Source organism: Gigantopelta aegis, chromosome 10 (assembly GCF_016097555.1).
Source record: "Gigantopelta aegis isolate Gae_Host chromosome 10, Gae_host_genome, whole genome shotgun sequence".
Taxonomy (NCBI): domain Eukaryota; kingdom Metazoa; phylum Mollusca; class Gastropoda; order Neomphalida; family Peltospiridae; genus Gigantopelta; species Gigantopelta aegis.
This window is the reverse complement of record NC_054708.1, coordinates 70,028,824-70,054,682: the sequence shown is the minus strand read 5'-3', so window position 1 is coordinate 70,054,682 and position 25,859 is coordinate 70,028,824. Positions and strand designations below refer to the sequence as shown.

At 33.7% G+C, this 25,859-nt stretch overlaps 1 protein-coding gene across 3 annotated transcripts in view; it reads left to right on the top strand.

Moving 5' to 3' along the window:
- The window catches only part of LOC121383229 (complexin-like), a 158,871-nt gene extending 145,399 nt beyond the window's left edge, over positions 1–13,472 (top strand). For 2 of the 3 annotated variants that reach the window (XM_041513120.1, XM_041513119.1), the window contains 3 exons: positions 248–380; positions 5,711–5,824; positions 11,866–13,472. In XM_041513120.1, coding sequence (XP_041369054.1) covers positions 248–380; positions 5,711–5,814 — 237 coding nt within the window. In that variant the 3' untranslated portion in view covers positions 5,815–5,824; positions 11,866–13,472. The remainder of the gene's footprint in view (positions 1–247; positions 381–5,710; positions 5,825–11,865) is intronic. The other variant, XM_041513121.1, reaches the window with a different exon arrangement.
- Positions 13,473–25,859: the final 12,387 nt, after the last annotated feature.

Genomic DNA, 25,859 nt, shown 5'->3' with positions numbered 1-25,859 from the left:
CCTTGCAGCCATAATTTAACAAGCACTGAGTTGTCATTAACCAAGCATTCCTTTCCTTTCCTTCGTTACAGTATGGTCTAAAGAAGAAGGACCTTATTGTGGAGGTTTAGAAAGTGTTGAGTTGTCACTAACCAAGCACTATTTTCCTTTTCTTCGTTTCAGTATGGTCTGAAGAGAAAGACCTTGCAGCCATAATTTAACAAGCACTGAGTTGTCATTAACCAAGCATTCCTTTCCTTTGTTTCAGTATGGTCTGAAGAAGAAGGACCCGGTAGTGGAGGAGCAACTGATGACGGAGGGCCGGATCGGCCGCAAGAAGAAGTCTCCCGCGGAGCTGGCCGCAGAGAACAATGAAGAGGAAGATGAGGATGAATTCTCAAGTAAATTCTCGTCACTTTGCTGCTGCATGAACTTTGTCTGAACAGTTTAAAGCTGCTTCTCGAGCTGTTAGTGGCGGGGATCAGGTCACGTACTAACCCCGTATATAGCTACCCAGTTTATCTGGAGAGCATAATGCTTTCTGTGAAAACCTCATGAGAGGAAAACAGTTGAATGAAAGCTGTTGTTTAGATTTCTTACAGGAAATTTAACAACTCACGTATTAATATGATTTATCTGTTAAGTATAAATGTTATCTTCTTGTGACTCGGCGTGTGTGCGTGCACATGTGCGCGTGTGAGGGCATGAATGTGTGTTTAGAATTATATATTTTACCTATATTTTACCTTTATTCTATACTGTACTTGACCAAATTATTTGTTTTCATGGATTCTTTGTTCGTGAACTCTACAGTATCAAATAGTCCATGAAAGTGATATTTCGGTCCGTTATTTAACACTTGGTCACACTTGTTTCAGCTCAAACTAGTTACTTAAGATCAACTTTAAAACAGGTGCACGCCATGACATTGCTCACGTACTATAGTCTGTTCCTGTGTTAATCAACTACTTGAGACAGGTGCTGTTTTATACTGTTCAATAGATAGATAGATGCGTAGATAGGTGATGTCGTTGTAGCTTACTAGATGTGTCTGCTTCACAGGCATCGAAATAAGTCAAGAACGGTTTTTGAGGTTACCACATGTCAAGAAGGTTGAGAACGATTATTGAGGTTACCACATGTCAAGAAAGGTTGAGAATGGTTATTGAGGTTACCATGAGGTTACAACATGTCAAAAAAGTTGAGAATGGTTATTGAGGTTACCACAAGATTACCACATGTCAAGAAAGTTGAGAACAGTTATTGAGGTTACCACGAGGTTACCACATATTAAGAAAGTTGAGAACGATTATTGAAGTTATTACAGTGTTACCACATGTCAAGAAAGTTGAGAACGATTATTGAAGTTATTACAGTGTTACCACATGTCAAGAAAGTTGAGAACAGTTATTTAGGGTACCACAAGATTACCACATGTCAAGAAAGTTGAGAACGGTTATTGAGGGTACCACGAGGTTACCACATATCAAGAAAGTTGAGACCAGTTGCTCAGGTTACCAGGAAGTTTCCACATGTCAAGAAAGTCAAGAACGGTACTTTGTTCTTCACAAAATGTTTTGAACAAAAATACCACCACCTACAAGTTTACAAGTTGTGTTCTGTTTAAATGTGAATTACACAAATAAGTGTAAGTGTACAATGGGAACAGTGATATGGATGAATGACAAAGTATCAGTACGTTTATGAAAGAACCTGTGGGTTACTAGGTCTGTAAGGGTTACTAGGTCTGTAACTTATGGTAACCAGTATATGGGCTACCAGGGTTACCAGGTAATATGCTTATTTCGATGCCTGCTTCAGTATGTTTACTGTTCACAGTATTCCAAACTAATTTATTGTTGATAATCTAGTGCATCCATTTTACCAGACACAGACACAGACACAGACACAGACAGAGAGAGACACACACACACACACACACACACACACACACACACACACACACACACACACACACACACACACACACACACACACACACACACACACACAGACACAGAGACACACACACAGACACAGAGACACACACACACAGATACACACAGACAGACACAGACACACACACACACACACACAGAGATACACACACACAGACACACACACACACACACACAGAGACACACAGACAGACACACAGACACACACACACACAGAGACACACACACACAGACACACACACACAGAGACACGCACAAACACGCACACACAAATACACACATACACACACCCATTAAAAAATCGAATAAATAAATATTAGTGTGTTCAGATCATACTATATATTAACAACATGATCAAGATACATGTACCTGAAAATATACTACTACCTATCATGGTTAAGGTATATTTGAAAACTTAAGCCCAATTGCTGTATGATTACAACAAACCATATGGTAGCATATAAATGTTGACTGTACATTTTTAAAATAATGTTATTTTGGGAATGGGAATATAGAACATATTAACATTACAACAGACCATATGGTAGCATATAAATGTTGACTGTACATTTTTAAAATAACATTATTTTGCGAATGGGAATATAGAACATATTAACATTACATCAAACCATATGTAGCATATAAAAACTGTACATTAAACCAAAAATAATGTTATTTTCGTAAAGATTATGTCTCAGTCGCTATAAGGTGAGACTTTGCTTTTTCTTTATTGATTTCAAGCAGTCTAAAGGTTTCTGTTGTTGTATGACCAAAACATTTAAGCGAGGCAGTAATATGATTACACATGCTAGCTGAGACACAAAGTAATTCAATCTCTAACAGTTGGTTCGATTATTCTCGGGTGAAATTGAACTGTGGTGTCTCAGGTTCACATTTGATTTCGTGTATTTGCAAAGTAGATCGAAAACAGCACACATATTATCAAATTAGACCTATCATTATTAAATTTACAATTTCATTATAAGCATCATTTGATTAAATCCTTTATTTCGCCAAAACTTTATGAGTAATCTGGTTGTGAATGTTTGAAAATTTGACTCAGCTGCACATTTTCATGTGTTAATTGTCGACCATGTTCACTGATAAATCAAAAAATAAAATTATAGGTAAATTAAAGAAACGCTTGATTAAGTCAGATGTTGGTCCATAATCTTTAGTGATTTCTCTCATTATTAAATTGAACATAGTGTACACTGTACTATGTTCATCCAAGTATTAAATTCAGCTTTGCATAATTTAGTTTGTAAAGTATTGTTCTTAAGCACGATATGTGTGTAATAGTTTCCAATATCAGTATCTGAGCTATGTGTAAAGAAAGCTTTTGTTTGTAGTTATCAACATTATAACTGGGTGTGTTATTATTCTCTTCTGTTTTTTTGCATTCTAATTATAGGACTTCTTCTTCTTTGTAATATAGTTTTTCTTGGCTGATTGCATGTAATTTCATTTTATTATGAGATGTCTGTAATATATAGTTAAACATGAACACGCCATTGTGTTACAGAAGTATAAATTGCATTAAAATCCTATACTCAAATCCCACATCATTTTTACAAGCTTTAGGAACATAATCATAGATGAAATATAAACATAGGGACATTGGTTACCTGTGATACAAATCAAACACTGAGTATTGTATATAAATTATTGTGTAACTACTATAAGTAAGTAAATTAAATATTATCTGCAGTGGAATGTTTTGTTTAATGTTTACATTCAGTTGTGTGCATGCTGTATTTTATGCCCTGATGTTCTGTTTTACTCAACCTTATCTGCACAGAGTTTTCTTTATAAATCACATCCTGTCACTACCCACAATTCTGCTAAATCCTTTTACAAAGGCACATTTCCTCACCAGAATAAAATAAAGGAACACAGAAATATTCATATAATATATGTAATGTGGTTAGGGTATGATTAACCATATTTTGATGTAAACCTGTTTGGTTTATGAAATATTAAGTTTGATAAAATCTGTTATTTATAAATATTAGGGATATGTTTAATCCATTTTATCTGACTTCTAACACTTTTGCTGTTCTATTCAAAACACGCTATCAAATCTTATAAAGATAAACAAAATCAAAATGTTTTTAAAAGTTAAACGTTGAGATTTTTTAATTTTTAAAAAATATATCATAAAATTAAACATCAGTTGAATTTGGCAAATTCTAACTAAAACTCTGATACAAAAGCCATGATAAAGTATGTCAAAATGAAAACCAAAATTAATGTAGCAAAAGAAGAAATGTTCTTTGTGATATCAAAGCAACACATTTTTGTATGAATATACATCATAATTATGTTATTTTTAAAATTAAAAAAACCTAACAAACAAAAAACATTTAATATTTGTGAATTTCTTATTAAAAATACATTCATTATATTAAAATAATCATATATATTTGTATTAGTCCTCTACCAGTCCAACTGGAGGGTACTATAGATTCTGTCTTCATCTGTCCATCCATTTGTCTTACTTTCTAGCAGTCTCAAATATGTTTTTTTATATTATTTGTTGTCCCATTGCCTCAGAATATTGAGCTGAAATTTTGTGTATAGCTTTTTGATGTAGAGTTACCGATCAAGTTACAGTCACTTGAACTTACGCATAGGAGCTGATACAACCATCAGTTTTTGATGTAGAGTTACCGATCAAGTTACAGTCACTTGAACTTACACATAGGAGCTGTTACAACCATCAGTTTTTTTCCTTGTTTTCTTTGCAATGTGTCAAAGTATTGAGCTGAAAGGTTGCATATACCATTATCATGTAGAGTTAGAGATCAAGATTGCGTTTCATGGGTATTTGCCCATTTTTAATAGAGTTATGGCCCTTGAACTTAGAAGATATTACAACCATCACAGTTTTGTTTACAATATTTCAAGATAATGACCTACAATTTGTATGTAGCTTTTTAGGTACACACAGAGCAACAGATCAAGTTTGTGTTTTAATAGGTTTTGGCCCTTTTTTGACAACGTGACTAGTTGTACACTGTAACTTGACAGTGATGCAGTCGGTATAATAACATTTTGAATGCGCTATCACCCTCTTTGAAATATTATATTTATATACATGTATTACATCCCTTGGAAATTTGTTAGGGGGACATGTATTGCTTTAGTAATAATCTCAGAATGCTATTTGTATACAGAACATCAACAGTGCACGTGCCAATGAAAATATATATGTTTTTGTTTGAAGTTCTTATGTACATAAAATTCATCTTTTAAACTTCCATTAACATAAAATTTCTCACTGATCACTTCAGAGATGCATGATTGCTCCATAATATGCTACTCCTTGTTCAATTATGCATTTGCTTTGATGTCAGCTGTTAATAATAAACCCAATTTTCCACTTTTCAATTCCAAAGTCTCCAATAATTTCTTCCGCTCACAATGGCAATTCTAGAACAAATGTCAGATAATGGGAGATAATTGTGTACAAAAGCATTAAATCATATATACAAAACAACTAGTCTAAATTAGACATAAATTGAAGGTTCCTTTGATAAGTCAATTTAATAGCTATTGAACCTTTTCTCTTTTTTTTTCAATGAAAATATAAAACCTTTAAACTATTATTATTATTATGGATATATGCAAAAATAGCCATCATCTGCAGTCTCCTACCCTGTGTCCATGTTGTGTGATATTGACTGTTGCCGACACTCCTTTGCTGCCTGTGATACATTCATGTGCTGTGTTCAGTTGCCTGTGCAATGTCTCTTTTTTCCTGTTTTCAGCCTTTCCCACAAATTTAAGCGAACTCCAATCTAAAGTGAGTGATCTGCCATCTAAAATTGCTGACAGTGTAGGGGACATAACTCAGAAGTGTGTTGTCCAGTAGCCATTTTCATGTAAGTGGACGTTTATCACTGGCCCTGGCTGGAGTAGTCCCTTTCTCTGTGCAGCAAGCATGACTAGAGCGCACCGCTCCTCCGTAGCTTGATGTGTCTTATCTCACGCTGTTACTGTAGATGCCTGTAATTACATGTGATCATAGGAGAAAGAACTGGTCAAAATCCCAGTCTTTCTGTAGGCAGAAACATACTACAAGTGCATACACAAGGTATGAAATTATATTACATTAGATTAAGTCCGATTTTTATTACACAAGCAGGAAATTATATTACATGGGATTAAAGCTCATTATTATTACACAAGCAAGAAATTATATTATATGGGATTAAGTCCCATTAATTTTATATAAATACTTAGTCTTAGCTTAGTAACAGCACCATTCCATTTTTAAATTTGTTTTTGGTCAAAGCATATGAAATTTATAGATGTTTTTGTATAAGTTGTATTAAAATTTCAAGAAATGTAAACCAAAAGAATTAAAACATCTTATTAAAAAAAACAAAAAAACCCCAACTTTTTAGTATTATTGTTTTTGTTACTTTCCACATTCAATATAATTTAAATTTTTGTCTAACTTTTAAATTTTGTTTTAAACAAATGTAAAATTGTCTGTAAAAGTGTATGTACATGTATAAAGACAACATAGAAAAAGTTCGCAGACTGACCAGTTTGTTCTTGTTATGATCACATACATTTGTTGTTTGTGCATGATCAACTGGTGTTTGTTAACATTTACAAGCTTAAATGTAAATACTAGGGAGGTTTAGATTTCTTACATATATTTGTAAGTCTAGGTGTAGTGACAAAGTTTGGTTTTGACAACATCAATCGCAGTGCATCATGCAATATTTATACACATTACACATCAGCTTTTATTTGTTAAAATGAATCAACATGTAAGTACAAACTTGTAGCAAATATATATATTTAATGCAAATCATTATGCTACTTAAAATATAATTTTATTGAAATTTAGTATTTTCGGCATTTTTTCACAACAGTTTTAATAAGTGTAGCTTGAAAAAAGAAGAGAAAGCATTTTAAATGGTGTGAAAAAATTAGTCAGTATCATGTGTTTCACACAGTAATGTCATCTTTTGTGGGGTTTTTTGTTTTTTTACATTTTTATAGGTCAAGTATCACAAGTATTTGTGTTGTATGGCAAAGTTTTATACATAAACAAATTATATGAAAATTAACTTGCCAGATTAAATATACTGATACATGTATAACATAGATGGATCTAGTAGGGGTTCTTTTTTTAACTTTATGAAATTTGTTTACACAACACAAAACACTGGTGAAGTAAGTTGCACCTTCACCTCTCAAATTGGTATTGAAATGGTTGACATTGGATTAATTATTAATACTATAAAGATACACCATCTAGTCTTAATTAGTGTAAGCATTCTAAACCTCTCCATTATTTTGTAAATAACTGAGTGTTTTTCTCACAGTAAGTTTTATATTTTATTTAGAGTATTGACATATTAATTTAAAAAAAATTTGCATACACATGTACAGTGTACTTTAAATTAGTTTTATTTAATTTTAAAATTTAATTAAATCTAATCAAATATTGGTGAGAAAAAATTGATCAAAGTTAAAAGTTTCTTACCATTTACACAAGATACATGTAGGTGGCTTTCTTTTTTATTTTAAAAGTTAAATACAAATCATTTCTAATTTGTTCATATTTAAAACATAATTACATGGTAGCATAAATGTTTGTCAAAAATAAAATAATGAGTGAATGAATGAATGAATGAATGTATGTTCACCGACACCCCAGCACAAAAATACATATCGGCTGTTGGGTGTCAGAAAGGTAACACAATTTAGTTTTAAAAAAACAACAACACAGATTTATGCTGATCATTATTATTTGAAGTTAAGTGACATACATGTATAGCTAGTGCTTGTAGATAGAGGTATAGTAAATATAGAGGTATAGTAAATATAGAGGTATAGTAGTTATGTTGCTGTAGAAACTACATTTAATTTAGTATTTACAGGGTGAACAGCCTACCACCAAGATAAATAAATTTGGAATTGTATTGATTAGTAGCTATTAATGTTTCAAATTTAAATTTATAATCCTGCACATGACTTTGTGTCATTTTTTTAAGTGTGTTGCAAATCAGGCATACATTTCACAAAACAGTTTTTAGACGTTACCTAAATTCAAAATGTTAACAAATATGAATGATATGATGATTTTTAAATTAAATGCACACAGTAATACCTATATTTATGTTGGACAATTCCATTCTGTTCAGATTTACATTCTCATAGTTACTACAATTCATTTTACTAGAGTTGTCTACCCTGTTATACTGGCATTGGTTAGTTTGTTATGTTAAAATTTAGAACATGAATTACTGTGACTATGATTGGTTAAAATTAAATACTGTATATTAAATACATAAATTAATTTTAAAAACATCAGCATACATACTATGTGTACCATGAAAAAGCCAGAAGGTGTTTTATTCATGACAGATACAAACAGTACGTGGTCTGTAATTTCCAATGTCAGTTATAACTAAAATAAAGTTATTTGCTGATACAAGTTATATTAATAATGGTAATACCATTCATTAGTTTGTAGAATATGATGTCTGTGTTGGATTTACAAATCCAAAATATGATAAAATTAAAATAATGCATTTTGGTTGTAAAAACCGGCCTCGGTGGCGTCGTGGCAGGCCATCGGTCTACAGGCTGGTAGGTACTGGGTTCGGATCCCAGTCGAGGCATGGGATTTTTAATCCAGATACCGACTCCAAACCCTGAGTGAGTGCTCCGCAAGGCTCAATGGGTAGGTGTAAACCACTTGCACCGACCAGTGATCCATAACTGGTTCAACAAAGGCCATGGTTTGTGCTATCCTGCCTGTGGGAAGCGCAAATAAAAGATCCCTTGCTGCCTGTCGTAAAAAGAGTAGCCTATGTGGCGACAGCGGGTTTCCTCTAAAAACAGTGTCAGAATGAGCATATGTTTGACGTCCAATAGCCGATGATAAGATAAAAAATCAATGTGCTCTAGTGGTGTCGTTAAATAAAACAAACTTTACTTTACTTTTTTGGTTGTAAAATAAAATAAAATAACTTTTATTTTATTGCTTTTATTAATCATGTACAAGTACGATTTTCCCAGATAAAATTTAATGTATGTAGATGGCAGATTACCGAGTATTTTTGCTGAGCACTATGTGCTGCATTTTCATCTCCGTTGTGCTTTGTGTTGTGGGAGTGTGTTGTGCTTTGTGTTGTGGGAGTGTGTTGTGCTTTGTGTTGTTGGAGTGTTGTCTCGTCTCGTTATAAACATCTTGTGTTAATTGTTTGAAGTGAAGTCTTGCAAATAGCTAAAACTAGACAAGTATATAGTTAGTGTAGATAGTTGAAATATAAATCATACTTAAAGCATTATTTGTAAAATCCTCTGAAAGCCTATATCTAAAGGTAGGCTGTTCCAGCAGATAGAGTCATGAATGGTGATCGAAGTTTGTTCATGCTATATTAAAATAAGATTATCAAGTACTGCTGAAATTTCAAATCATACTTTTACTGCATCTGGAAAAGATGTGTATACATTCCTTGGTCAAGATAATTAGCAGTTTTTAGTAAAGTATGTATTGATTTCTTTTTGTTTAATGTTTCTTGTTGATAGTTTGCACTACTTCTCATCTTCTTACAATAATAATAATAATAATAATAATAATAATATGATTATATCTGAATCAGTATTGTACGTTATTAGAAATAATTTTTGTTGCTAATATGGATTTCAAATTTATGTAAGATAATGATAAGCATATATAGTGGACTCTGCCTAAATCAGATTCAAGTGTGACTGACGGACAACAAAATGGTATATAAACAGTGTCAGATGTCACCCAAGCTATTGTTACTTGATGGCGCTATGATATCATGCTGGTTTACACAGAATTTCAAATTAGGTTCACTTATCATAAAGATGTTTTTGCATGCAAGTTTATTGTACAGTGCATACACACAGTACTTTTTTTATATTTGCAATTAATTGCTCTGGCTGGAAAAAAAAGTTGATGATGTGCAATTTTTCTGCGCATGATTTTTTTTCAGCACAATAATGTCATAACACAAAGGCTTAATATAAAAGTACACTTCAGCAACTTATAATTTTGTATAGTAATCCACTTGCAAAAACACAGCTATGGAAAAACACATTTCTACACATGTGAAATCTCATTAATGGAAAGAGGGTCTTACACAGATGCTGGTTAGGTCAGAGTTCACTGTACTATGATTTGGTTATGTAAAAAGTTGAAATCACCCTGAACTTAAATCTAATTTTGGATAGAAAAGAAAGAGTTTTTAAGTCCTAGCACATATTATACATGTAGTCAGGTGTACACAGGCTTGCCCTTTTACACTCACAAGCAGTGTCACACATTTGTACGTGTCACACATTTGTACATAGACACACGCAGTATGTCCCACTTGTACATAGACATGCACAGTGTAATGCACTTGTACATACAAACACATACATGTAGTAATGTTAGGTGCTTGATGCTCATAGTATTGGGCTTCCTGTTTGGTTCCATATTATAAAGCTGCTGTCAATAAACAATTACTTCATCCCATAAACTATGATTTTAGAATTAAATGATCAAAAGTGCTAAATTTTAAGTATTCAATAAAATATCAGTTTTAAAAATTATAAATAATAAATAACACTGTGGGTTTTGAAATGAAATGTTAATGGGAGTACATGTATTTGTAAATTATGGTTCACACAGGTCTTGAAAAATCTTTGATTTTCAGGGTAGTGATTAAAAAGTAATTTAAATTGTAAATATGGATTTTATGCTTTAAAAAGTTATTGAATTTTGTATTTAAAGTCTTGAATTGTAGAAAAAACTCTAAAAATTTAGAAATGAAAATACAATTACAATAAATATAACACATTTCTCTAAAACAAAATTACCGAAAAAAAAATTGTTGATTTTTCACTAACATTTTTAGACTATTACCATATTACTATTATTGGGTATTGAATTATTCACACACCTGAAGTAGTGAATTTCCTAGAACTGTGCATATTTGTTGGTAAACGACTTCTAAAATGAGTGGCAGATACTTACATTACATGTACAGTACTGAGGTAATTAACCATTTTCATGTGTTCATTAGAAATGTTAAATTGTCAAAAATACACTAAAACACTTTGTCAGTATGCATTGAATGTGTATAATATTAATCCGGGTTTTAGGCATGTGTTATGATTACCATAGATGCACATGTATTGTGTCTAATGAATAATGTTATAGTTAAAAAATGCAGTCCTTAAAACATCTCAAATGTGCTTAAAACTTTAAAAGTACTTTTATAGTCCTTGAAAAAAAATCTCTTTAAGCCTGTATGAACTATGTAAAAACTTTTATTGCAATATTTATTATAATTCATAGCTAAAATAATAATTCAGTGTTGAATTGTGTATTAATTCTCTATGGTAGATATAGAATGTACGATGTGTCAGGTATTTGTTTTCTATCCTAAATAATAATACATGCATTATTAGTCTTTAAAATTGTCTTGTTATATTTCTATATAAATTCTTTTGTACCGTTTAAGGGATTTTGTGCTGCCAATAATTAACAATGGTCACACATCTTCTATGAATTTTCTTATTTACATAATATTATGTACTAACGTTTTATTGTAAACCGTGTTATTTTACAGTGTGCTAAATATATTATGTGCATGTGCAAATTAATCTTATCATTAATAATAAATGCTGCATATCATTTTAAATGTATTTTTTGTAATATATTATATTATGTGTTCAAAGTACACGTGGTGTTTTCCAATTTTTCAATGCAATTATTGTATGCATTTGTGCTTTGTTCTAAAAGTTGTGTATGTACAATGTTAGCACTAAGAATGAAATAACTAGCAACAGATTTTAGAAATGAAATTATGTATAGAGTAGACCAACTGTTGAGTAAAAGTAGTACATTTTATTAAACCTTTTTCTTCTAAATTTTCAGTTTTTAGAAACTTTTGCCTTAGTCCTATATATGCAACAGAGAAGAAAAGATTGTGGGACAGGGTATGTAGGTGATCAGCATTTGCTATGATGCAGTTTGTTCCCGAGGAATACCGTTATCCACCACGTGACTCCACACACACTTTACTGTGAAGCATAATGGGTCAAGGATAGAGCCATTTATGTTTAATATTTCTGTTCTACGACATTGTGTAGTAAATTGTGCAGGTACAACATCTCATTCAGGCAACATGAGTCAGTGTGTTTAGTTTCGATGACGTCATCACTTTTTGGACCAGTCTAGTTGATGAGGATATAGAGCTGTATTATTGAAAGGAGGAATTCTTTTGTTATAATTCTCAATTCAGAATGCTCTAGTTTTACTTGTTTTAATTGCTGTCTTTTGTTTTTCTGTAATGTTTCCATTGATGTTTTTAATCAGGTCTTAAATTGACTTTGTTTAAAAAGTCTATGGACTTTGTTTTGTATAGAGATAATAATTCTTAATACACAAAATATTATTTCATTTTGATTTGTACATACAATGTCACGAAAATGAAATATTAAAAGTAATGAAAATTAATTAAACTGCAGAGATGTCTGGATTTTCAGAATTAGATATTTAGTGCCACTTTACAAGTGTTCCTGGTTTCATTCTCTGATGAAAGGATCACAATATTTATTCTACTTTTAAAGACCTTGCAATATTTTCTTGATTAGTTTTTTTTGGGGGGTCCATGGTAATTTTCATCTTTGATATTGCGTATATCATTATTCATCTACAAGCTGCCGGTCCAATGTAATTTAAAGTCACATTATTCAGTGGAACTCAAAGTGACATTATTCAGTGGAACATGAGGTGGTATTATTCACTGATCCAGAATCAAAAGACTTAGTGTAGTATAATTTCTAGTAAATAACTTCTGGTTCTAAAAGGACCAAAATTGTAATTTTATTTCCTTTTATTTATTTTCACTTTTGAAATAAGGCAGTCTACAAAATATTACATGCTAAAAGTTGGAAAGTCAAAAGTTATATGGTGACTGTCAATTATTTTTAATGTAAAAGTTAAAATCGCATAGATCACCAGAATTATTCTGCAAGTGTGTTAGGTGCACGACTTCAGACAATATCCTCCAGACTTGCAGTGCCGCCTGACACAATAGAAACACCTGTATTTAAAAGGCGAGTAACACTGGCAGGTCTTATTTGTGGTATTCAGGACACAAGTATACTGAACACCATAAGAAATGCAAATATAATTTTCATCTGTAAAATTTAATTTAGTTTTTTAAGAGGGGATTAACATGCATTGAGATCCCGGAGAATTACAGGTTGATATACCTTTTATCAGTTCACAGAATTACAGGTTGATATACCTTTTATCAGTTCACAGAATTACAGGTTGATATACCTTTTTTCAGTTCACAGAATTACAGGTTGATATACCTTATATCAGTTCACAGAATTACAGGATATTAAACGATCTTCCATTTCATATCATGTTCATGTCCCGAGTGAAATAATTTTCAATTGTCACAAGCTTTTGCGAATGACAATGAACATTATTTCACAAGGGACATAAGCATGATATGAAATGGTAGCAAGTTTAATATTCTATTTATTACCCATAATCAATCTTAGTTTATATCACTCAACTCGTTTGGTTGACGTTCCTGTAATGTTGTAGTGTGGCAATCGATGACGTCACAAAGTGTTACGTCTCAGTTGGCGTTCTAGTGGGACATATCACTTTGATATGTGCCAAGATATGTTTAACCATATGGGTAATAATTGAGTGTTTGTAATCAAGTAAGTCTGTTCTAATTACAAACTAACAATATACCCCTGATTTGTGTTTCTTTTGCAGTTCAGTATAATATGCTCTGATTACATGTACTGGACTTGGTAGAAACTATATATGATACATTCTCAGTTTTGATACATACATACATGTATGTTATTTGTGAGATGCAATACATTCCACTCATAAAACATTCCTTTCTGGGAATTGTTTTTATACTTTTTTGTCAAAAACATTGTTTATGTTTTCATTTTATATTTATTACTACTTTGTTGCTGTTTGTTAATATTATTAAATTTGTTTATTATGTTTTTTATTTGAAATGATTTGCCTTCACTTTTGACACTTAATCAGCAGTGTTGTGTTTTACACTTGTACTTTAGGGTTAAAACAACCTTAATGTTAATTAATTATCACATGATGTGATTATCCAAAAGTCTCATATTCCTCAAGCAAACAAAAAGAAGTGAAGTATATGAATTTGATTTATATAAATTATAATATAAACACAAATATAATATCATGTTTGTTATTTTGAAATGCAGTTATGCTTTAGAAAATCACACAATAGTAATTTCTGAAGTTTATGTTATCTATAAAAAACATGATTTCTTATTAGTTTGTTGTTCAAGAATCTTACACAAATTTATCATAATGGGTGTGGTATTATTTTTACAACCCAGTTTATATTAAATTCACCCTCACAGTAATTTAACCAAGCACTTACTTAATATCCATATTTAATATGTACAGGTACGTGTATTATTGAATGGAATACAAATTTCCAATTTCTTGTTACATGTCACACCCATTTTTATATAATCATAACTAAATTGATCCCACCTTTTCAATTCCACCATGTGTTGACTTCTGTATTAATTTCCTCCACTATTTGCTGACCAGACACATTCTTGAATAAATGTGAGGCCTTTGTTGTGGTTCATGGTGAGTTTTTGGACTACAGTGAAGTTATGGTTGGTCATTTTAGTGAATACTCTTTTTATGTTCCAAGATGTACATTGGAACAAATCCTATTATTACACAAGATTTCTGAGTTAAGGTTGGTTGGTCAATGGTTGTCACAGTTCATTTTCTTCCAGTTTGTTCAGAGAAAAACTAATGTATAATATGTGGTTAAGTTGTGTAATACATATTAAGTGGTTGTCTTCCTAATTGGAATTATTTGAAAACTAGTCGAAGATGAGCAACCAATGTCCACCACTGAATTTTGCTTAAATGATATCCCGACTCATTTTTAAGTATATAAAAGAAAATTATAGCAACACTTAGTTTAGATAGTGTGTACGAAACCAGCTTCTCTACCACATAGGCTACTCCTTCCAATAGCAGCAAGGGATGTTTTATGATGACTTTCTCACAGAGAGAACAACATACATGTGTATATGATGATATTTGATATACCATTTGACATAATGCACCTCAGGCAAGTGCTGTACCAAAAATACATCCTGCCAGGTGATCACAGGAACACTAAATCTTAGCTTACTGCGCAGTCTCCAAAGTTGAGGGTCTTACATTTTAAACAGACAAGGAGAAAATAAGATTGTTAGGCTAAGCCTAACTCAACAACTTGAAAAGCTCCTGGGAGAGAAGTTCTTACTCACGCTTAAAAGTAATCACCTAGTTGAACAGTTAGTGTAATATAGTCGATATTCTATTACAGAACAGACTATTGGGTAAAATTGTTTAGCTGAAAATATACGGAGATCCAGCTTCAACCATTGAAAAAAGCAACTAATTACATCAATCCCATCTCATTCATAACATGATACTGTTCACCTTTAATCACAAGTGAGTTAAATAAAATACTTTAAATAAACAAACATTCTGCTGGTATCATAACTGTTTTATTTCACACATACATAGACATAGATGTTCACATACAGTGAAACTCCTCTAAATCGGACATCCTCGGGTCCAAGTAAAAAGTCTGCACAGATATTTAAAACGGGACCATGAAAAACGTCTTGTTTTGAGAGAATTTCGGTTTACAGAGGGTCCGGTTTTGAGAGGTTTCACTGTAATTTAATAATATAACCTATCCACAAGAAGTCAAATAACTGTAGTATAAATAGAGCCGTGTAGATATATTGTATATATATATATATATATATATTTATTTATTTATAATTTGATGTACTTAAGTTAAGGCTGTGTGCAAAATATATTATCAATTTTATAGATTTATATTTATGTTAATTGTACTAAAAATGTTATGAAGTATGTTTTCCATTTTTAGTTGAATAATATTCTCCAGAGGTTGGTCTTAATACTAATGTTAAACAACATTTTCAGAAACGTTTACTTGAATTATTATTATTATTAAGAAATATTTTTTTTATTGAAGCATAAATATAGTATGAATCAATTAAAATCTAAACTACTGTCCTTTGTTTGGTAAACTTTATTCAGAAGGTATATTCAGAAATAACTGTTGTAAGTTTTTATGAGGAAATATTACTGCAAATCAAATAACACACAAGAATTCAAAGCAGCTGAAACAATTGAACATTTTTGGATGTTCAGTTTTAATCATAATGGTGTTGTTATTTTTTGTAAAAATAATATATATTTATTGCTAATTTATATACATAACCTTTTTCGAAAGATATATCACAATACGGACCTTGTTGATTTAGTTTGAATAATACCAATCATTCAGCATATTGTATGCAAACATTCTATATCATGCTAAATGGACAAAATGAGAATAGATGTTATTCTTCGGTCTGTTCAAATGTTTGTAAGTTATGCAAATATTACCAGTTGTGTACTTAAATTGGTTTTTCAAAATATTAGGATTCACAGCTATTTATGTATTGTCGCATTGTTCATGAATATTAATTATGACATTGACCAATTATTAGTGGTAAATAACCTGAAAGAAGTAATCAACAGTGACAGTTGTACATTGTACATATTGACATATTGCTCAAATCTTCATAAATCATAATCCGGACTCAAACTTTATTCAGACTTTTGACTTGGTCTTTACATAATAGTCTTCAGTTTGTTACGTGGCATAATTCCAAACTTTATTCAGACTTTTGACTTAAGTCTTAACATAATAGTCTTGAGTTTGTTACGTGGCATAATTCCAAACTTTATTCAGACTTTTGACTTGGTCTTTACATAATAGTCTTGATAATTCCACTAAAGTTAATAGCTTGTACTATTTCCCAGCCTCAGGTTGAATATTCAGCGTAAAGATTGCTTTTCATAAGTGTTTTTTCATTAATGTATTTTGTAGTTTTTTCTAATATTTAGAGTTTGTTGTGTTGGAAATATAACTGCTATCTTGCCAGGTCACACACTGAAGAGACTTTTAAACACAAACAACAATGCTAACTTGAATGTATTGCTTATTTGCTTCCTTAAACCTAAAGACAATGACTGGATCTGTAATTATATTAATAAATTCTATCTTCACATATTTTAAAAATTTGTAAATTAAAAACATGGATTCATTATGCAAGCAAACATCCATTCTGTTTACACTAGTCTACTGGTATATGAATTAATTTTGATACACTTTCACAACAATTTTATTAATTGAATGTCATTTCAAAACAATAATTGCTCATTTGTCTAACATACTAATTTAAATTGAATTTCATATTCATTCACTAGTATTTACTAACTGTACTGCTATATGTATTGTTACTGTATATTCAGCATTATATTCAACATCTCTTGTTATCTCTTTCATGGCTACTGCATGACCAAAGTTCTTAAATATCTCGTATACATTGTGTACATATCTTGTTTCTAGTCAGTACAGACTTTGTGGTCAAATATAAATTGAATTATGATCCAGTCACTGACTTCATTTATTTAGTTATTTAGAACATGATAAACACAAATATGTCAAGATAAATTGTGTGAATGTAAGATGACATGCTTAATATGTTCAAGCTACCATGTTTAACTGAGAATAATTTGTCACATATTAATTGTAACATAGTGAAGAAACTTGCATGTTACAGATATATTTCACAATTCACTTATCATGAAATTGACACTGTAATTGTTTGTTACTATTTTGCTTTGTATATCATTTTTGTTTATTTTTGTTTATTGTTCTTATGCCTCAATATATATTTTTTTTTTACACTGGTTTTTCCATTACTTTTTTATACATTAATATTTATATTGTTTTGTTGATTTTTTTCTGTTTAGTTCATGCACATTCATTCAGTTACTATACTGTGCAATAAGTTGCTAACCTTTTTCATACAGACATGTTGCATGCACAATGTGTGGTGTATGTTTGATTGTTAGATCTTTATAATAACATTAATGAAGACAGTTGCAGATGGTACAATCTCGCATAATGTAAAGTAAGTTTATATAACACCATTTCTGCATAGCTGATAGGAATTTAGATTTACCAATTTTTTTTCTCTTTGATCCTGAATAATTATAGTTTATAATCTGGTAAAATATTAATGTGTTATAGAAATAACGCTTATTCTTTACGTATTAGTCCAAGTGTCCTCTGATCTTGTACTAAAACCAGGGTGCTCTGAGACCATTTCCAGGTTATTTTCCATATCAAGTAGTACCAAAAACTATGTAAAAATGTTTTGTTGCAATTTGTTCCCTTTTAAACCCACATAGATTGCCTACATATAAGTGCAACATTCCATTAGCTAAGTTGTTAAGGAGAAATACACTGTTTAGTGTAATGTGTAAACTTAACTTCACAAACACCAACTTCACTCTCCACACACATATTTTCTAAATTTAAAATAATGATTTTTAAAATAAATAATAAAATTAAAGGTAAATGCTGTTAGGTTTAGCTAATCAACTCATGAGGCTATTGAAAACTACTGTATGCTGTTATCAAAACTGAATTCTAAAGCAAACTGCAGTTTTCAGCATTTAGATTCATAGGACATTTAGGACTATTTACAAATCGTCATGTACCACAGACAGTGTTAGTTTAGTCAATAAACGGAAGTGAAGGAAACTCTAGATATTGGGAGTTTTAGATTCTGCATCTGTAAAGTTTAGAGAAGTGCTTAGTTATACCCATTTTGTGTTTCCATTATATGTTTTCAAACTTGTTCAAGACTCTCAGTTCCAGACATAGGGCTACGCATGTATGTTTTGTTCCACATGAAAATATTTAGTTTCTGTTAATATGTAAAGGCATTGATGGTGACACCTGGAGTCGGACAGGATCACGGTATTGAAAAGATGCTGGGATGGGTAGGCATTGTTGGCATAACAGTAGTGTGTTGTGTGTACAGATCTGTTGCACCTTTTAAATAGACACAATATCATACTGACATGTTGATTGATTTGAAATAAAATACTTCAGTAGATTTACGTATTGTTGTTGTTTTCACAATCTCAAGCATGTGCAACTGGAAGAACGTCCAACATCTCAGCCTTGAAAAAAGATCTGTCAATCTACATAGACCATGATCTGTGCTTATAAAACTTTAAAAAAAGACAGTTCAGATTAACTATATACTATGTGTATGATGTGACTTAAAAGTCTTGTTTTAAATAAGTACATGGCCAGTTATTGTCCAAACCAGGAGAAGGATCTAGGCCTAGTTTATTGGTAGAATGCTAACAGGTATGGTAGATTATAAGATCAATTTCCCTCACTGGACTGATTTGGGATTTTTCTGATCACGACCTTTCATCTGTATGTGAGCATGTGCATTTGTAAGAGCCAATGCTGCTCAGTTTAGCCATATCGCAATAGATTTCTTCCCTCATTCATGTGTGTGACAATGCAATGATGTTCGATATCTAATAACTGTTGATAATACACGTTGGTGTGTCTTGACAGGGTGCTTGCATGTTCACTGTGATGGATTTAGAATCGGCTTCCCTTGGTGGAGCTTTCAGGTTATTCCCTGCCCCAACCAATGTCAAAGGCTATGGCAGAGAGATATTTTAATGTAGGAATACGCCTGTTGGCTCATCCCAAAACCACATATGTCACTGTAATAAATCTTATTTAAACCAAAGGCTATCTATCGGTCCAGATGTCTTGTTGCCAAACAAATAGTATGGTGCAACGCAAAGGACTTCAGGTTTCATTGCTTTTTTAAATGAAAATATGACAGCAAGTAAGGTGCTCTTTCTTCAGCCGTTTGTGGGAAATTATGTATCATAAATTCTGGAGCCATACCTTTTTATTATTTTAAACATTGTGCACAGCTGTTAGAATACACCTTCAAGTATTCGAAAGGTGAAAATAGATATATGTTGTTGCTAATCAGTAAAGGTTTAACCCTTTTCAGTGGCAATAGGTTTCCTCTACTTTTAGAATTGCATCATAACGTATTAGTTGAAACCAGGATATTGGTCTTAGCTCTAAGGTCACCCTAAGTGCATAACTACCTAATGCACTTGATGTAATCTTAGCGTCAAGATCGCTTCGTGGAACGGGGCCCTGAAGAACAGTTGATAATATTACCAAAAGTTGAAAGTAGTTGACAATAGAAATTTGGAGATTTTTAAAATGGATCTAAAACATGACAAACGTCTACCAAGAACATTCACAAAAGAAATATGTAAGCTAGTACATGTGCCCGTAACATTCCACGTATTCAAGTACACCCACTGAGGTCACTTACTTTGACGTTTACAAAAATTATCTGCCACAATATGAGGACAAGGAAAAGAACTCGTTTCATTTCAGTTTACCAAAATTAAAAGTTAAGCTTCATGCATAGTGTATGGCAGACTACTCGGACTGTCTCTTTAAAGAGATTATCCCGAATTTATTACTATTGTTAAAATGTTTCCGTTTAAAGCGACAGAACCTAGTGTTTAAACACTACAGCATATTTCTCACTATTAGAACCGTTTATGATCACTGAAATCAAATATTACTTATATTTTATTGTTTAAATTATTCATTTCCGTAGAACCGACGTGTTTCTGGTCATCCTTCTTAGTCCATTCCTTGCCGTGGTGCGGAGGCTTGTATGTCTCAGTGATCCAGAGATCTATGCCAGTAGGAGCTTTGGCTTCTGTTAGGGACACCTAAGCTGGACTGATCAATGGGTAGAGGCTAGAATGATATGGACTAAGGGTAAGGTAACGCTAACAGAAACCTCGAGTGCTGAAGTCAGAGGTATTGGGCTGCACGGCGCACTCTAATAGACCACAATACCATGCATCAACAGCTGTTATGACTACATTTCTGGACATTAATGACGTGATTGATACTCAGCGTGTGATGACTCACCAGGCAGGTGCAGCGCTGGGCTCCTTACCTCGAGGGGGCCCCCATCCTCGGCTACTGGAAGTCCTTCCCGACCGTCTTGCGGAGCCAGGGGACGAGGAAGTAAACTACTGGCAAAACAAAAGCAACGAAAGAAAACACCCCTATCAACATAATGCACTGGAATGCTGAGGAGACAGAGCTTCAGCACTTTATGCATGAAAACCAGATCAACATCTGTTGCATCCAAGAATCCCATCTGAAAGAATCGATGAGCTTCAAGGTCAGAGGTTACCAGACTTTCAGAAGTGATCGCAATGGAAGAACCAACGGTGGGGTAGTCACTCTGGTTAGGAACAACATCAATGTCATTGAAACCAATAGGTATATGGAGGAAGCTGAATTCATTGGGGTCAAGATCAAAACAAAAACATCTGAGCTTCACATTGTAAATATTTACTGCCCAAATGACAAAGAACTCTCCGTTGATGATATCCAGACACCAGACAGTAACTTCCTATTTGTTGGAGACTTCAACAGCCAATCCCAGAGCTGGGGTTACAACAACATTGACAAAAGAGGAGAGGAGATAGAATGCTAGCAGGATGAAAAGAACCTTAATCTCATCAATGACCCACTTGATGAACCAACCTGACCTTGCCTTCTGTACTGACGATGGTCATAGAGTCATTAGTCGAGAAGTAGGACCACAGCTAGGGGGGAGTGACCATCGCCGGTCCTAACCATAAGTGATAGCAAAATCCATATAGCTTCACAGCCCCCAAGGTGGAACTACAAGAAAGCCAAATGGGAACTTTTGAAGCTTGGCACAAACGAGTTGACCAAAGAAATTAAAGTGCAGGGAAGGAACATAGACACTTTAGTGAAGGAATTCAACCTTCAAATCATTAAAGCTGCCACAGAAAATATCCCAAGAGGAGTCAGGAAAGTGTATGCTTCTTACTGGAATAAAAAAACCTTCAAATGGCACATGATGAACTGACCCGGGTAAGGGAAGAAGCAGAGTCTAACCCGAGCCAAAACAACAACCTAAAGCTCCAGCATGCTAAAGCCATATACCTCAGAATCAAGATTGAATCCAAAAGAAAAAGCTGGAGAGGAAAAACCGCTGCACTCAGCCTTGACAAGGACAGCACCAAATTATGGAAACTTAAAAAAATAAAAATAAAAAATAAATGAGGAAGAATCCTATAGACAGAAGATCACTCTAATGGAAGATGGAAATATACTCACGGGTAAGAAATCTGCTGACCTTTTAGCAAAGACCTATGCCAAGGAAAGTGACATTACCATCACAACAACTCAGATGAAAGAAGGGAATTAAAAGAAACGGCAAGTAGAGATACCCCGCACGATTCCATGACGAATAGTATAACTCTACCAGAACTTGAAAATGCCCTCAAACATCTAAAAAATAAGAAATCTCAAGTACTGGATGGTGTTACTAATGAAATGCTGAAACACCTAGGCAATACTGCGAGATCCAAGTTGTTGGACATTTTCAACCTAAGCTGGTCTGAAGGTAAGGTGCCACACATCTGGAAAGATGCGGTGATGATACCCATACTGAAAAAAGGTAAAAACAAACAAAAGGAAAGCAGCCACAGACTCATCAGCCTAACTAGCTGTGTCTGCTAGACTCTAGAGCGTATCATCAACCATCGGCTTCAACAGTTCCTTGACACAGAACATCATCATTCAAGAACAGGCAGGATTTAGACAATTCCGCAGCATAGAAGACTAGGCCACCTACCTGTCACAAGTAATCGAAGATGCTTTCCAAGCACAGAAGGTTGTCCTTGCCTCCTTCGTTGATCTGCAAAAGGCCTTTGACAAGGTCTGGAAAGATGGCCTGCTAGCAAATCTACAAACAACGGTATATGTGGCAACATGTCTTTATCTTCATAATCGAAGGGCGAGAGTAATGGGAGATGGCCAACACAGCAAGAAAGTACTCATACGCCATGGAGTACCTCAGGGAGGAGTACTCTCACCTACTCTCTTCATCATCTTCATCAATGACCTGGTCACACAACTACCCAAAGGGATACATGCAGAACTATATGCAGATGACCTAGTTTTGTGGTGCTCGGAGGAATATGCAACAACAGCAACATATAACATGCATACCTGTATACCCAAAGTCTTTATCGTAGTCCTACTACTTACAGTAGCCCAAACTACATTTTATTTCCTACTATATATTTTTTACAAAATAACGAAATTATTGCAAGGTAAAATCCAGTTCGGGTTACGTGAAACATTACAATGAATGTAGGAATATCTCGTAGGAAGACCAGAAAAACAGAGAATATATACAGACATTGATATTCTAAACAAGAAAATTAATTTAACATGCAAGTTTAGTTGTTATAATTTAAAACTATTAGTAGGAAACGTGTTAAATGGCAGCATTTCAGAACAATCCCTTGTAAAAGAGTGTTGCATTGACTTTATACCCGTGGCATCATGGTCGGTCGTTAGACTTTTTTTTACATATAAATGAAAGTTAATGTAATATAATGGAATACGACGGTACCAGTCGAATTGTTCGCGAGCGCTCATTCTCCTGGACATGCCACTGAGCGCACATTTTGGGAGGAAAGGAAATGTTTTATTTAACGACGCACCACTCAACACAATTTATTTACGGTTATATGGCGTCGGTTAAGAACCACACAGATAATGAGAGTGGAAACCCGCTGTCGCCACTTCATGGGCTACTCTTTTCGATTAGCAGCAAGGGATCTTTTATATGCACCACCCCACAGACAGGATAACACATACCACGGCCTTTGATATACCAGTCGTGGTGCACTGGCTGGAGCGAGAAATAGCCCAATGGGCCCACCGTCGGGGATCGATCTCAGACTTACCGCGCATTTTGGGAGGAGGCAGTAGAGGATTTGAAGCCAAGCCAAACCTACCAGTTTTAAACGTGACGGCTAACCACCGCGCCACCGTGATCATCTCCCGCCCCCCACAGCTACCAGTCTACAGTTAAAATATTTGTTGGTGTTTAGTTGTTACTCGGAAAGGTTAACACCGATGAGTGTCATCCGGTATAAACTGTAACTGTACAGATATTGTGAAATAATTATAATTTCATAAAGGTCGTCCATGTATAACCCTGGTAGGGCCATACCTAGCACAAAATAATGGGGGCGGGCAGTTAGAACCGGGATACATGATCTTTTGCAGCTAAACAAAAAGGGCACATTTTATTATTTCACTTGGAGCCTGCCCCAAATACACCCACCTCCTATAAAGTATAAAGTGCTGGTGCAAATCCACGAATTTCAAGCAAAAACGATGCAATGGCGTAGCCAGCATGAGGAAAACAAAAGTAAAGTTTGTTTTATTTAACGACGCCACTGGAGCACATTGATTTTTTATCTTATCATCGGCTATTGGACGTCAAACATATGGTCATTCTGACACTGTGTTTTAGAGGAAACCCGCTGTCGCCACATAGGCTACTCTTTTTACGACAGGCAGCAAGGAATCTTTTATTTGCGCTTCCCACAGACAGGATAGCACAAACCATAGCCTTTGTTGAACCAGTTATGGATCACTGGTCGGTGCAAGTGGTTTACACGTACCCATTGAGCCTTGCGGAGCACTCACTCAGGGTTTGGAGTCGGTATCTGGATTAAAAATCCCATGCCTCGACTGGGATCCGAACCCAGTACCTACCAGCCTGTAGACCGATGGCCTGCCACGACGCCACCGAGGCCGGTCCAGCATGAGGAAGTCGAGGCGCTTGCCTTGTCTGGAATTTCCCCAGATTTATTTTATTTTTCCCATGACACTGATATTTATTTTACAGGATTTTCCTCGGCGGTTTTTTCATCTCTGGCTACGCCCCAGGATGGATATATTCAAGAAAAATGAGCTGGCCTGAAACCTGTTCCATCATTCTAACATTAGTTGGAATCCATATAAAAGTGCGTAGTGATTTGTTTGCAATCCTATATAACCTTTTGATGGTAATGCTAATAAACATCGGGCAAAATTAGCCCCCCCCCCCCCAACTCCGTACTCATATGCCACCCCCACCCCATTACTTATGGCCCTGTCTAATTATATTTCTCTCATACCATATTTACCCAATACTTACTACACTAGTAGTAGACGATGAAAATAAAAAATATATGACAAGAAGCGTTCATAGAAACATAAATTACTTTCTTACATACCCGTTGGTGAGAACACTATTGTGTTAAAAAAAATTTATAACACACGAGTTGTGTTAACAATTTCAAGACATACGACTGGCTGCTCCTAGGTGATGACCAGGTCACCAGTGTCATGCAGCCAATGAAAAACAACACGGTGGAAATAGATTACACTGTGGCGTATAGTTAACCTGACAATCATGTGTCTGTGACGCGTAAATTAGCTACAAGTGCAACGGCTGTAAATAACTTTTAGTCGAAAAAGGCTTTTGAAATATGTAAGGAATAGAATAATACATTCGTGTCCGTTAGATACCATTTATCTCACAACTCGTTAGATAATTTTAAAACAACTCGTTGTAAGATAAATGGTATCTAACGGACACGAATGTATTACTCTCTCTCTCTCTCTCTCTCTCTCTCTCTCTCTCTCTCTCTCTCTCTCTATATATATATATATATATATATATATATATATTCCTATACTGGCAATTGGACGTATGAAAATGACAAACCAGTACAATATAAGATGTTGGACTATTTATGACAAATTTGTATCACCAGATATTCATAAGTCAATGAATAAACTAATGTGCTCTAGTGATGTCGTCAAACAAAAGAAACTTTAACTTTATAATATCAAATTGAATGTTTTACTGGTGATATTCATAGTATTAAATTAATTGTTTTACCTTCCGACACCCCTTCCCTTTTAAAAAAATGCCACCATTTCTTGTTCACATATTCTTAACTGATAGGTAAACAAAACATTT